At 36.8% G+C, this 15,514-nt stretch overlaps 2 protein-coding genes across 6 annotated transcripts in view; one reads left to right on the top strand and one right to left on the bottom strand.

Moving 5' to 3' along the window:
• Window positions 1–15,514, top strand: part of ankrd50l (ankyrin repeat domain 50-like) — a 368,466-nt gene that overhangs the window by 189,131 nt on the left and 163,821 nt on the right. The window contains exon 2 of the mRNA XM_083536898.1: window positions 7,179–7,229. The gene's annotated coding sequence lies outside the window, so the exon portion shown is untranslated. The remainder of the gene's footprint in view (window positions 1–7,178; window positions 7,230–15,514) is intronic.
• Window positions 1–15,514, bottom strand: part of satb2 (SATB homeobox 2) — a 40,107-nt gene that overhangs the window by 12,907 nt on the left and 11,686 nt on the right. For 4 of the 5 annotated variants that reach the window (XM_083536968.1, XM_083536970.1, XM_083536966.1 and 1 more), the window contains 3 exons: window positions 9,387–9,605; window positions 6,448–6,633; window positions 7–133 (listed from right to left, as the gene is read on the bottom strand). In XM_083536968.1, coding sequence (XP_083393094.1) covers window positions 7–133; window positions 6,448–6,633; window positions 9,387–9,561 — 488 coding nt within the window. In that variant the 5' untranslated portion in view covers window positions 9,562–9,605. The remainder of the gene's footprint in view (window positions 1–6; window positions 134–6,447; window positions 6,634–9,386; window positions 9,606–15,514) is intronic. The other variant, XM_083536969.1, reaches the window with a different exon arrangement.

The raw sequence follows: 15,514 nt of genomic DNA, 5'->3' as shown, positions 1-15,514 counted from the left end.
TCTGACCTCTGCAGCTGTATGCGTAGTGTGACCATGTGGTAGACGTCCAGTAGCATATCAGCCACTGTGGCTTCAGGGGCGTCCGTCAGGCAGTGGATAGGCAACGGGTTCCAGCGACCCACCTTAATGATGCCTATGAGCAAGAGAGTGAGACACACAGGGAGAATTCATTAACCTTGTTTGATTCAATTTGTACCAATTTCCGCAACATCAATCCATTTCCATTACATGATTAAGATGGTCAGTCCCACCCCTACACCGATGGAACCGTCACTCACCAATTTGACCAAAACACCTAAAGCTGTCTAGGGTACATAACATCTGCACAGCAGGCCAGATGTTAGTAAATAATGATTAAACAGAGTAAAAAAGTACCACTTGACTTTGAATTTTAGTGTCTATTTGGATATAAACACAACACGTGTTAGAATGATACAGGCAAGTATGCTTAGTGATGAGTCAATATTTATTGTTAATAAATGTGCATTGCATCATGGATAAGGGGACGTGTACTAGGGGCTTTCTCTTTTGCCCTAGCTCTCTCTTTCTCTCTGTCTGTCCCTGTAGAGCAGTTCATCCTAGGCTATAAAAGCAGACAGCAGGGAACAATAGCTGTAATGATAAGGCCTTATCTATTAAATTCTTATCAGGCAGGGAAGAAGCACCTGACACGCACATTGGCGGCTGCCCCATTAAAGTGCGGCTCACTGGGACGCCACTGCTCCTTTTACAGCCCACAAAGATGTAGAGGAGAGGCTATGCTTCGGACACCCATGTCTGCCCCTCCATTAATGGCCCGGCCATAAACGCCAGTCAATGATTGTTTGATTAACCCAAATTGACCGTTATAAATGCCTCTCACTGTGCAAAGGATGGGATGGCCATTTATGACAGAGGAGTAGTCCATAAAGATGTGCATACTAGGGGGGATGTTGTCTATAAGAGAACAGCCGCCATGTTAGTCATCTGAGTGTCATTTGGTTGTCTCATAAATAAAAAGTGTAATCAGGCTGTCCCTAAGCAACCTCAGTCAAGGGCGGAGACACTTCGCATTTCCTCTTTGAGTCACCTTCAACCTTGATGATTTATGGAATGACAAAATGTGACATGAACAAAGATTTGATATAATGCAATAAAATGCAGCAAATTTTTACAACTGTCAATATAACAATACATTTACCATTAAATATAGAGACGTTAATCTGTTTTCTGTGGTATTGTTATATTTCATTTACCACCTAAAACCTCACATGTGACATTAATGAATTAATTAAATCTCTAACTAGGTTTGATGCTTTTCATCATGCATGTACACATTATATTATTATGTTTCTTACATAATTAGTGTCATATCTCCTTACTTACAATGAGCTCATCTGATTAACAGACATAAAAAAATTGTGCTCCAGTAGCAACAAATGGCAGAGTTACAGGCTTTTTTATCAACCATACTGAGCCATTATTATTTGACACTATGACCCGATCATTGACCTTGCTCTATTTACTTCCAGATGTCATCAGCATTATTGGGATGTGTTGCACATGAAAACTGGATCTGTCGCTTATCACAATATTATCGATTATTTTCAAAAGAGACTTGCACCGCCACACACAAGCATACACACAAACACACTGTAGGCATGTACAATAAATGCTTAGGGTGATCACATAAATGAAATACCCAGCTGGAAAGGTGGATGCAAACTCCCCTTGGATTTATTTAGGACAGGCGGAAGTCATGAAAGCTAAACAATGCAAATCGCATTACTGTCCACAAAATGAAAGCCAGACGTTGTATGGCCTAGCTTCTTCTCTTTCTTTCTGGTGCTTCAGGCTGTTTCTGTAAGTTGAAGAGCTCCAGCTGTAAAAGAGGCTCAATAGCAGACACACATGAACCTATCCCCAGCCTATACACCACTGCCAACATCAGTTAGCCTCGGACAACTAACTCTTTTATTCAAAAGCCAGACAGTTTGCTCGATTGCGTCTCACGAGTTTGAGAGCAGTTTGTGTTTTGACTGCTAGGGAAAAACTAACACGACACATGGCTGACCACCTCTGAGACTCTCCATTTTCACTTACATACTAACAGGCCTTTAGGGAGTCTTCCATTCGTTCTCCAAAGTTATCTGTACAAATTTATTCCTCAGATACAGAATTCATGGACTAAGTAAAACAGATGAAGACAATTTGCGTGGTGCCACTCCCCCTTCAGATCTTCTCTCTCTCGCTTTTTGTCTCCAAACCATGTTTATATTACTGGCGAGCTTTGATTTCTGTGGGACGAGCCTGTTTAGCTCATTGTCTCACTGTGCAATGCTGCATGTATGCTACCCACAGTCTGACAGTCTATACAAGCCACACAAGCATGCTTACTAAAGCTGACATCCAATCTACACACACAGAAATGTTTCTCCACATATAGCTTCAATACACTGCTGAGTAATCTAACTAACACATGACCTGAAGTTAGGCTAGTGATGACCTGATCAAATAAAAACCTGTCATTTCATGAACCATCTGCAACAATTCTGACTGGAAAAAATAAAACAGACCAAAAGTATTTCACAGATGTACTTTTATTAACACAAAACCCAGTTGGACATTGTGGTAAGGGCATTAATGAATCATTTTTTTAACTTGTAAAGCTTATGTTCTTTGCCATTTTCTTCCCTCTCTTCAAACCATTGTTTCAACTGCCACATTAAAATTCCTGCTCTCTGTGATGGCCTTTCTTGTGGGAAGCTGGTGGCTTGGCTTAAGACTTATGTGTAGTGATCCATATACACTCCTATACACAAACACAATCCCTTTGCACATACTAATGCCCCCCCCTCCCCTTTTTGTTTCTCAAGTAGAAAAATGCAATGTGTTCTGATAGATGCTCCTGTATACACACACTTGCTTGTGCTTAAGTGGTGTGGCTTAACTAAGGGGAAGCCCTTTTTGTGTGTGGACCACAGAGCGCCATACAATCCTAATTTGTGCGAAAGAGATTTCTGGGTCACAAATATTCAAAGATCTATAACTATTAAAAATCTGACTGTACATGTCACAGAGATCACTCAATGGAATAATGATCATATACTTATTAAATTATAGTAAGACACTACTCCATAAAAAACACAAATTGTTAGGATGTCATTGGTCTTATAGAAATAATCAGCCTTTTTAAATATGTTTTCAAGATTTTTTTTATAGTTTCTGTCAAATAAATAAGATTAATATTTGTTTATATTCTATGAATCCCTTCTGATGGAATGGTACTATACTGAGCAATATAGCAAAAATAAATTCCTTAAAAAAATTGGTACAGTTCAAAGCATCCAAACGCCAGCATGTACCATATCAGGCAACAGAAAATATTTCCATCCAAGTGACCCAGATGGTGGTTTGACCCTCAAGTAGCCATATGTCAATCGTGGCAGGGCAACAATGCACTTCTGTAAGCCGTCGCCACTGTTAATTGTCTGAAGCCTTAAACTACAGGTTTGTCTATATGCTTCTATAAAAATACTCTGACCCTTATAATTGAAATAAACAATATCTCCCAGTTAATTGCTGGCCAGGCTAATTAAAGAAAGGCCGTGGTGCTGGGAGAGGAGCTTAAACACACCGCTGGAAGAGAACTATGCAGGACACAATTCAAACAGGGAGAAAATAGCTGGGACTCTGTGTAATTTTGGTCTTGAACCACAGGGGAAAAAATGTATAATTTAAGCCAGAAATTATTCATTTAACATAAATGCTTATTTAAAAAACAAAAAGTATTCATTTAAGATGAGGTCTTTTTCTCTCTCTCTCTCTCTCTCTCTCTCTCTCTCTCTCTCTCTCTCTCTCTCTCTCTCTCCTCTCTCTCTCTCTCTCTCTCTCTCTCTCTCTCTCTTCTCTCTCTCTCTCTCTCTCTCTCTCTCTCTCTCTCTCTTTCTCTCTCTCTCTCTCTCTCTCTCTCTCTCTCTCTCTCTCTCTCTCTCTCTCTCTCTCTTTTTCTATCTCTCTAACAGAGGGTGATTCCTGGCTTAGTAAAAACTGTGTGTCTGGAGAATAAAAATAGGTATACACAATATACACAAATGGCTAAATTGCCATAGATGTTATTTTGAAATCAACTACACCAATGATCAGAGATGACCTCTTGTATACTTCATGGTTTACTGATGGAAGATGTTCAGGAGATATCATACTAAAAATACAATGACTGTCCATTTTTTTTTTCCACATTTCTACATTTTCATGGAGAGAACTATTGAATTGTAAGCTATCAGTATATGAATTATTGATTATGTGAAACATAATGTAAATGTTATATACAGTATATGTTTGGGTAATGTGTTATTATTATTGGGTGGAAAACAAAATCACTTTTATACCCAAAGATATTCACTATTTTTGACTGAATGTGATACATGACAGGATAAAATGTGACAGAAAAGAAGTCTTTTGTTCCTTAGCCTGTTTGACTGCTGCACAATACTATATAGTATTCCTACAATGTCTTCAGAAAATGCTACAAAATGACAGTTTAACAGCTCTAACACTATAAGAAATGTTCTATATTGCTATGTTATACTTCTTTTTATCGCTGAAGCACTGATTTTGATTCTTGATCGTTCCAATAGATCTTTTTGCTTTTATTTCTCTACATGCATAACATAAAAACATTTTGTCATTTTTTTAAGATTAATTTAAGATCCCCCCCCCCCCCCAGAGTTATGCATTATAACAATATATGGTGTTTTCCAAACAGATTATTACCAGAGAAACTGCTTCAAACATCTTGTACAGTTGCTATTGAGATTTATTGTGTATATGGATAAAGATAGCTTGAGCTGTATCTGGATGAAAAATTTGCCTGGATACATTTTGTATGGTTTGGTTTTGTTTTGTTTTTTTGACTCAAACAATGATTTTTTGGAAACTCTGTCTGAAAATTAAAACCACACTTAATTAACACAAATGTTACAAACAATGTATTATTTTCAGATGCTTTGCTATTTGAAGTCTACTAAATATTAGTTATGGCAGTGACATAGGGTCAGATCTCAGATAAGATGTCCTTAGAAGCATCTTAATTATTTTGTAGGGATTATAAAATACTGCTCTATTTAAATATCTATCAAAACAAATACAAAAGGCGTTTTTGCTTCAAAACACAGAGATTAAAAAAGGTCCAAAAAATGTAAGGCAAACATGTGTTTTCAGTTTAAGAAGTCGGGTTGTACTGTTAAACAGAATTATCTTAACTTGATGCTATACATTTGAGAAAAGATTACGATCAGAATGTGTTTAGAAATGTTTTGATTTAAGCTCATTCTGGAGAATGATGTCTTTGTTGCTGTGAATAAATTGCTGTTTTAAATTCCCTGCATACTTAACAGTACACATATAAACACTGCACTCTGCCTGGAGATGCCAACCATATGTATGACAATAAATTAAAATGTCATTATAATCTGTTTTTAGCTTGCATACTTATAAACAGTTTGAGTATTTCACACACATGCACTCATACACACAGCAATTGAAATGTAGACTTATGCCAAAGTTGCTCTTCAAACAGACTTAGCATCCAAATCATACACAAGTGTTTGTCTTACTGTTCTTGTGAACTTCCTCTGATATAATTAGTGATACTATGCCTAGATTTAAATCTAACTTTTACTCGAAGTAACATTTTGGCTTTTTTAGATCATTTTTAAACAACAGCACAAACAAAACAGTTTTCTTTGTGGAAACTATGCAAAATGTCCACACACTGTTAAATTGTTTAATTCAGACTATATTTGCAAAAAGAACACGATGATCATACTGACAACTACATCTCTGCAATTCAGGCTGTCATTAGAAGAATAAAAAGGCTTGTTTTTGAAATATGGTGGCTGAGAATCTTAATAAAATAATCTGATATAATAATCAGAATATCTGATATCTTCAGTATGATTAAATATCTTCGAATCAGTAAATTATTAGTGTATAACAATGTACTGTATAAAAGAGTTAATTATATATTTTAATGTTACATGGTGTTTTCCAAAAGGATTATTACCAGAAAAAACACTTCAAGCATCTTGTACAGTTGCTGTTGAGACTGTTTACATGGATAAAATGAATAAAGATAGCATGTACTCTATTTGGGTGGTAAAATTCTTTTGGTTCAGATAAGATGATCTTCCTGAAACCTGCATATTTCCTTTTCAGACTGCCATTAGAAGAAAATAAAGGCTTGATTTTGGGTGACATATTGGCCATTTCATTGCATTTCATTGGCTCTGTACATGTACCTTGCACACTGACAATAAAGTTAAATCTAATCTACTCTAATTTATTTGTATAACTTTTCTACATTGTACATGTAGACAGCTCCACTGAAACCAAAGTGAAGCATAACCAGTGTAAATTAAACTTAGATTAACACAACAAAAGTGTGCTTTCCAATGGTGGACTCACCCTGTGCCTGAGCTGCTGAGTTGTGAGAGTACCCCAGGGCAAGCAGTGCCGTCTCCACCAGCTGAGTAAAGAGAATGTCTTTCCTGACCAACACAAATTCTGCATGCTCCTCTCGGCCCTCCCCCTCTACCACCATCCCTCCATCCACCTGCTCTACGACGCAGAACACGGGAATCATCAGACCTGCTGGGAGAAAGAGAGCCAGATAATGAGAGACAACGCCTGTTTCAGAACATGTCACAGGTCATCATGCATAAATGCTTAATGATTAATAGGTTAATCATGACATTTTTAATGATGATCAGGTTGGCCAGTTTTACAAGCTGAACTGATAACTCTTTAGGTTACACGGATAATAGCAGAAGGTCGTTTTGTTCATTTAATTAGCTGAACATTTCAACAGATATGCAAACTTTACCCTTTCTCATCACTGACTGTTCTTCTGCACTGTTTTATAATCGCAATTGGGTAAATATAAACTTTTGTTCCTGTGTGAAAAACCTGTTCTCATTTAAACATTTTTCCTGCTGTGCTTTGTTCTACAGCCTTCTGATGGATTAAATTAATTAAAGAAATGAGGGTTTAAAAGCATCAGGCAAACCAGACCACTAATAATAACAGCCAAGTTGGATGAAACACACACACGCACACGCACACACACACACACACATACACACACATACACCGTTTCTCTCTCTCTCTCTCTCTCTCTCTCTCTCTCTCTCTCTCTCTCTCTCTCTCTCTCTCTCTCTCTCTCTCTCTCTCTCTCTCTCTCTCTCTTCGTCCTCCCCCCATTATTTTGTCTCACACATATGCACTACAAAAATATATAGAGGCTTTGTTTTGTGTGGTTTGGTGTAAATGTATATTGCTTTCCTTCTATGTACATTGAAAAAAACCCCAAACATTAGTTCAAAGTAAAGAAATTTGTCATATCTTTTACATTTTCAGTTTGATGCATTTCTTTTTTACTTAGACCCAGAAAAAAAAAAGAGCTTTAGTGTGATGTTCCTAAGAATAATAATACATACTACAGTGTATATGTATCATAATATTTACTGTATTTATAGCACCTATCCAAGCTTCTTGTTTTAATCAATCAGCTCCTATATTTCTATTTCCTCCCCATTAATCAAACCGGCTCCCAATTCACAATCACAAATGCTCTTATGGAGTGAGTTACACTATGGGCCAGAGCCAAATCAAGTAAGTGAATTTTACCCAACAGGGAAATATAACTGTCAACACACACCAGCTCCCAGGCGTGCTCGCTCGTCCTCTACTTTCTCCCTCCCTTTCCACACTCTCTTCCTCTCTCTCCCCCTCTCTATAGCTTTCTCTGCCTCTCTGTTCAGCACCTAATAGTTCCTCTAGCTGCTTTATTTGTCACAACAGTTTGTGTGGGCTTCTGTGTGCAGTATGTGTGTGGTAATAAATCCTTCCTGTGAATACATTCAGCTTGATTTTTATCTCTATGTATAGATATGTGCACGTGTGTTATAGATGTGTATATTTGTGTGATTAGTGATACTACTGTGTTCATATACGTCAGGTGAAGTAATTAACGTAGCTTATGATTTACTGTATATACAGAAGTGTGTATGTGTGTGTATGTGTATGTGCATGTGTCTGTGTGTGTGGCCCTTTGCTTACTGCTCAACTGTGGTTTTCATGAAGCACACTATGTTTCCTACATTCAAAGACAACCCCTCATTAGGACAAACCATCGACCCCAGCTTTCAGCGCACTGACACTGAAAAGTGCCTTGTACATCTCTGATATTGCTCAAGAAGATCTTCCTTCCTCCTTTTTTTATATACACATGCACACACCAGGCACATACACTTTTTTTGTCCCTTTAACTGTCCTATCTTTTATTGTATTTCTTAATAAATGCCCAGAACAACAAGCATTCTCACGTGTACAGGATCATGCCAGTTTTTATGGTTAAATTACTTACTGTCAAGCAAACTAGCTAATTGATATTGATTACAGGTTTACTCAATAAATATCAGGTGCATGCATTAAAAAAAAAAAGACTGAAATAAACAGATGTGCACAAAATGTAACCTGATTTGCGAGTGAATGTCCTGTGTCCTTTTATATATATATATATATATATATATATATATATATATATATATATATATATATATATATATATATATATATATATATATATAAAAACACATGCTGTTAAATGTTATCTGCCAATACCTACCATTATCCCTACACCCAATATTTTATTTCTGTGACCACAGTGCTTGTGTCCTTGTGCATGCATGCGTCTGTGAAGTTATGATCGATGAATGACCTAGGCAAATAAATCAGGCCTCTACAGTGCTACTTTATTAACTACACTTGGTGTTATATTGTCCCCATGACTCTCCACAGGCCACATTAGTGTATAGGATGAAATTGATTCATATTGTAGGCTGTGGGTTAGCCTTTTAATCTAGCCTAATAAAAAAGCTCAGACAGACTGTAGAAGGAAATGCACAGGGAGCTATGAGATACAACCAAACTGGGTGTTATTTAGTTAAGCTGGTTTAGCATTGTATTCTATTATTTTCAAGGGATTTGTAAGACGGACTATGTATTTATAAAAAAAAAAACTGCAATGTTTCATTGCTGACACAATGTTGTCTTTGAAAAATTTCATCAAATCTACTCTTTAAAATAACAGTATTTATAATTATGGGATTTCATTCATTTATTCATTTATTTTGTAATTTTATATTCTGGGCTTTGTAGATCCAGAGCCAATCCTGGGAACATCAGGTATAAGGTGTGAATATACCTGGATTGAAAACGCACACATGCATTTATACCAAGGGGCAATTCGGCACACCCAGTTCACCTACTGGCATGTTTTGAAGAGGTGGGAGGCACACAAATGGGAAATGTTAAACTTTGCTGTTGTTACATTTGAGTCATACCTCCGAGGGCTCTCTGTGGAGCTCCATTGTGGCGACTGCGAGGCCCGGTGGGGCTGCCATTCAGCTCCAGACGGCTTATCTTCCCTGGAGGTGGGCCACTTAGATCGGGGCTGGTTGCAGTGCGGCGCTCTGGGCTCTCCCGCAAACGTGGGCTCTCTCCTCCTCCACGCTCCATCCCCCTCCACACTGCAGGGGGAACCCCGGCCAGGGAGTATGGACCTAATGTAGAGACAGATAGATGGATATTTTTATATGATTTCAAGAGGGCTGTAAGGATCCATGCTAGGTGTATTTTCAGTCATCCAACTCATCATGATTGTGTATTATTATTATATTACTATTATTATTATTATTATTATTATTATTATTATTATTATTATTATTATTATTATTATTATTATTATTATTATAATTATAATTATAATTATTTTTATTTTTATTTTTATTTTTATTTTTGTATGAGTAGTAGTAGTAGTAGTAGTAGTAGTAGTAGTAGTAGTAGTAGTAGATGAAGCCACTTAAACAGGTGCTGAGTCTAGTCCAGTTATTCATTCCTACTAGACATAACATTTCTAAATTCCTTCAGCATGCTATGTAAAACAATTACATCCAATGTAGCATTACTATAATAATCTAGATGAAGGAATCCTCATTTATTCAATTTTAGGAACTGATTTATTCTGGTCAGGGTCATGACTGATCTGGGGTTCAAGCCTAGGAACACTGGGTGGGTGTGTAAGGAATAACATCCAGGTGGTTCAGTTAAAAGCAGATAGTAGTGTCCTATAACCCACAGGACCTTTCCTTAGGAGCTTATCAGCAATCAACAAACAGACGGGCTATGCATCTCGTTCTGCACCAGTGTCTGAAGAGAATGTAAACTTTCTGTGTGTGTATATGTCCTTCAGTGTTTGTTGTTTTGAAGTTGAATAAGTGTATGTATGTGTGTATGCATGTGTGTGATTATTGATGATAATGGTAAATGAAGGTTTATTTACTACCATTCAACAAAAGAGTGATTTCCTTCATTTCTGGTGTTTGCTCTTTTTTCCTTTCATATTTTTATTTATAAATATTTCCTTTATATATCAATAATATACTTACAGATTACCAATTCTAGTGATTACATATTCATGCACACATGTGTGCTCCATTGGGCCAGCATCCAAAGCTCTTGTTTTTCAGCCAAACCTTTAATATTGGTAATGTCCATCAGGATGAATGCCAGGCAGGGCAGCTAAGCTGCCAAATGTGGAAGAATGAGTACCCACACACTACTAGCCAAGTGGAGGAGGAGCACAATTTACATTTCACTACCTTCACAGAGCAAAGACTACGGTCAAATTTTGTCTCATATATAGGACATTTTATTTGGGTGGAAATAGCACATTTCTAAGAAAGGTCCAAAATGACTCAAAAAGAAAGAAAATCATTTACAGAAATGTACTTTTGGAATATCATGTAAGTAAAAAAAAAAAAAAGACCTGTACCACTGTTGACAACTTTGTGTTTTGCCAACATTTGCAAAAATTAAATTTTTGCTCATTGTTATTAACTTTCTTTCTGTCCTTATTTCCAGTAGTAAAAACTTTTCAACAAAAGAGGTACACCATTTATTCTTTGAAATAATGCAAATAACGGAAAGCAGCCTATTTCTAATATTTAATTTATTTTAACATTACATATGTATATGTATTTTACCACTAAAAAAATATATATTTTAAAAGTATATTTAAAGTATCTTTCCTTTGCTTCTGGGCTTCAAATTTTTGTGTGCATTTTAGCATGTTGACTGCCTGCTCTGTTTGTGCACGAAGCCTAAACAAGAACAAAATCAGCACGTGCAGAACAAATAAAATTGGAGGACGATTACAAACTGGGAATAAATGTTCAAAATGAATAATAAATTAAAACCATTAACCTCAGAGTAATTAAAACTCCAACTAAGGCTGCAAAGCAATGGGCTAAATTCATTGTGGTTTAATAAATGCAGGGAGAAAAAAGAGAAACACTGCATTTAAATGCTGTTTGAATGGAAATAACTTCTGAAAGACTGATGAGTTAAACAGTACTTTTACAGACTTGTCTCAAATAACACACACACACACACACACACACACACACACACACACACACTTGCGCATATATATATAATATATATTTTTTTTAAGATATTAAAAAACTAAAAAAAGTGTAAAAAAAAAACAAAAAAAAAACACCAAAACAAAAGGAAACAAATGAAAACGTCTTAATCATAAGAATGCCTCAAACCAACTCAGGTAAAAATTGCGCTGTGAACTGTCTAGCTGGATCACTGTAGACCTTAAAACAGTACCATAGTTGTAAATTCTACCATGGAGATTATACTCTACACCAGTCAGTGAGAAGACATTCTCTTAATAACTGCAATTTGCTCTTTTGGAACCTCTTAAAGAGCCACTCATCGTACTAAAATCTGTCACTCACATGAGCAAGACAAAACTGGCTTAGTGTTAAAGGAAAAGTTTTCACTAACTCTAAGAAAAGTCATAGATCTGTTCTACATAAACAGTGTGCCTGTGACTGTTTGCCTTCCTACATATTAGACAACAGATCACACAAAGACCATATAAACTGTAATAAACACTTAACAAAACTAAGCTGTGAATCTTTAACAGGCTTTAGCAAATCTGTCAGAGGAAATAAAAAAAAAGCAATGTTGTGCATGACAAGAGGTAATGGGTGAGAAGAATCAGTACATCATGCATCAGCTGTTGTATGGAAGATTTATTTTGATGAAAAGTTCCCTACTGAATATTTTTTATATCTCATTTTTTCTTGTATTTTCACATCTTTCTTATCATCATATCACCCAAGACATCTCAGATCCCCCTGCCTATTGCCCTCCTTGGTGTCTCTTTGTCTTTCATCTACTTTACAGTTGATTTGAGATGCTGATCCCGTTGATTTTTTCTGTACGTTGGAGAACATCACGGGTCCTGACCTGCCTGAGTCTAATGACGCTACCACTGATCACAATCAAGAAATGGTCTGCATCTCACTTTCCATCTGTGTGCCTATTTCTCTTTCTTTGTCTCCTTCTATCATGCTCTACTTGTCCTCCTACCCCCTCTTCTTGAGCTACAAATATTTGACAAAGGAGATAAAGTTGGATCCAAAATTATACTAGAGAATTCACTCCAGTTGAAAGATTTTTTACTGTTCTTTGCCATAATGCTTCTCATCTTGGTATCATAAAAAATTATTTAAAATATTATAATCATAGCCATGGCAAAGATATCTGATTGGGTAAGGCCAAATTCAACTGGCTGTAGAAAATTAAAATCATATGGTTTTGATGTAAGTAAAAAATATTTACAAATGTGTATGTTGTTCTGTGTATGAAATATTTTTTATTTAAATTGCACATCAGTGGGAAAAAATATATAGGAACACTGCAGCTGTTATCGATGCAATAATTATCTACATTTATTGGCCATGCTAAAAGCACACATCTTTCTGATATCAGCGCAATATATTAGGCATCACTGCAATAATGCTGATTATTAAATGCATATGTAGTAGTTTTCAAGATCCGCTTAACAAGATCAAACCAGGTGTGCGAAAGGTGAAAGATTAAATCAATGCTGCCTGTTTAAACACATCAAATCACACTAATTTACAGTATAAATATCCACTTATTATAAACAGGGACTCGATCCAAGCTACAAGCATCTGGAATGTTTAATAAATGGAACAGGGCTCATGTCTTAAGAGACCAAGATTTCCATGAACTTCAGCAACCATACCACAGAGGATAGTTTACTTCACCACTCACTCTCTTTTTACACCTCCTTCCCATTCAAGTTTATCCAGTTTCTCTTTCAATCCTCTGCCAAAAAAATAGAGAGGGAGAGGGAGAGAGAGAGAGAGAGAGAGAGAGAGAGAGAGAGAGAGAGAGAGAGAGAGAGAGAGAGAGAGAGAGAGAAACGGACTTTTTGACATTGAATTCCCAACTCAACTTCTAAACACTATAAAACCAAACAGGTGATGTGAGAGTTTTGATAAACCCTTCTGTGCTCTGGTTCCTAAAATAGACTAATAAATTAAGTTTATGCCGGATTGTTCGTGTTGGATTATTAGCCTGCATCTGTGTGGTGACAATGTGCAAAGGTGTTAACCTCACTGGACAGAGAATAGCTGTGTGATAGTCATTTATTGCAGGGTTAATAAAATATGGGCCCAGTAGGAGTGCTGATAAAGGTTGACTGGAGGGTCAGAGGGTCTATGAAGGCCCCTGCAGAGTCATTTCTGTACAGGTGTGTGTTTGGAAGGAGGGGAAAGAAAGATAACAACTTATCAGCTATGCATTCAATAGCAGATCACAACGTAAGCAGCGGAGATGATTGAACAGGATTTACGCCAAACAAGGCAGGCAATATGGAGACAAAAGCTAATAGAAAACAGAGCAATATTTGTGTGCATAACACTGCAAGAGGGGTCAGAAATAGGAATCATGCATATTTAAAAAAAAAAAAAATTACTAATATTTGCTTCCTGTCTTTATAAGAATAAGAAATAAAACAATCAGGTTAGAAAAGAATGGAAGGAAAAACTTGCCGTAAATGTGTGATGATGTGAGGAAACTGAATCGGCAGGCTGAGCAATGGAGGGAATGAAACACATATCATTTGGTAGTAAAAGACAAAGTGTTGGAGGTAGGACTTAATTACGCTCCCCCATCAATTGCAAGCGTGTGTACACACACAGGCAAATATAGGCAAAAACATATGTGACACCCACACACCCACACACGCACACACCTATACACTAACCACAGAACAGGCTAGCTGCTTTGACACTTCCAAGGACCACACACTGACACACACAGCAGTAAGTCTCACAGTTGTCACATATGGTAGACAAGCTAGACAAGTACATGGAGCAGGGCTGTTAAATACTTACACTCAGATATTTTCCCCTACAACACCGAACGCAGTAATGCTGCATTAATACTGGGGCTCTGGCTGAATATTGAGGATATATAAACAATAGCTGGCCAGCAAACAACCACAGCAAAATCCGGGATTAAGGGTAGTACTGAAATGAGTATTAACCTGTTTATATTTAACACCGGTTTACCTTCAAGGCTGGAAATAATAAACTTTATATTTATTTGTCTGTCTTAATGAGACCTGATGAAAGATGTTTGAGAATGAAGCATGAGTTGGCAGAATGATTTTATTATAAAATAAGCATGAAAGCTTTTTTATTTATTTATTTTTTTTAACAGAAAGAAACATTGCAAAAAAGGTTAAATAAAAAAAGAAGAGAGTTTCTAGTTCAGGTGTGCAAAGTGAGAAAAAATGCAATAAGTGAATAGCCTTGCAGTAAAATTAACAGTGGTCGTCTTGAAATACAAATCGATATGCAATAGTAGGACTCCTACTCCTACCTGAGTAACAATTGCCTTCTTACTGGACACATATCACTATATCAAATAGACTTTACATAGGTGTCTTGTTCTAATTGAATTTTTCTTTCTTTCTAACAACCAGAATAATATCTAAGGTGACTCACACACACACACACACACACACACACACACACACACACACACACACACACACACACACAAAGAGAGAGATAGCAAATGTTTAACACTGGTGTGTTAAATAAATTGACAATATATTGCGTAAAATACGCACTATTTTGACGCATTAGTTCAGAAAACGTACTTCATATATAGTGTCTGAAATAACACAAGAAGCTGGGCACGAGCTGTTCACGAACTCCTGAGACGTAGGAAAGGAAAAAGAGAAGTTAGAGATCGAGGTGCATTGGTTATACGAATGAATCTTGGGCGCACCAGAGCCACTTTCAAAAAGGACAAGGTAAAAAATCCTTAACGCCACAGCTGCTTCAGGGCAACTCTATCCCAAACATCCCTGTCTTCCACAAGCATGGGAAAAGCATAAGTGCCTCCTAACATATAATTCATATTCCATAAACACTGACTGTATACATAAAGCGAGGGGCTGAATGGAGAGGCGAAATTCACATGCAATCCGATCCCGAATCCTGCACACTGCCCATATGCTTTTGCTTTCTTCATCTGCGTGTTTACTCCAGAGTTTGGGGCACTAATA

Source organism: Silurus aristotelis (assembly GCF_946808225.1).
Source record: "Silurus aristotelis genome assembly, chromosome: 3".
Lineage (NCBI taxonomy): Eukaryota > Metazoa > Chordata > Actinopteri > Siluriformes > Siluridae > Silurus > Silurus aristotelis.
Note: the sequence above shows the minus strand (reverse complement) of the source record. Positions and strands in the feature narration are given on the sequence as shown.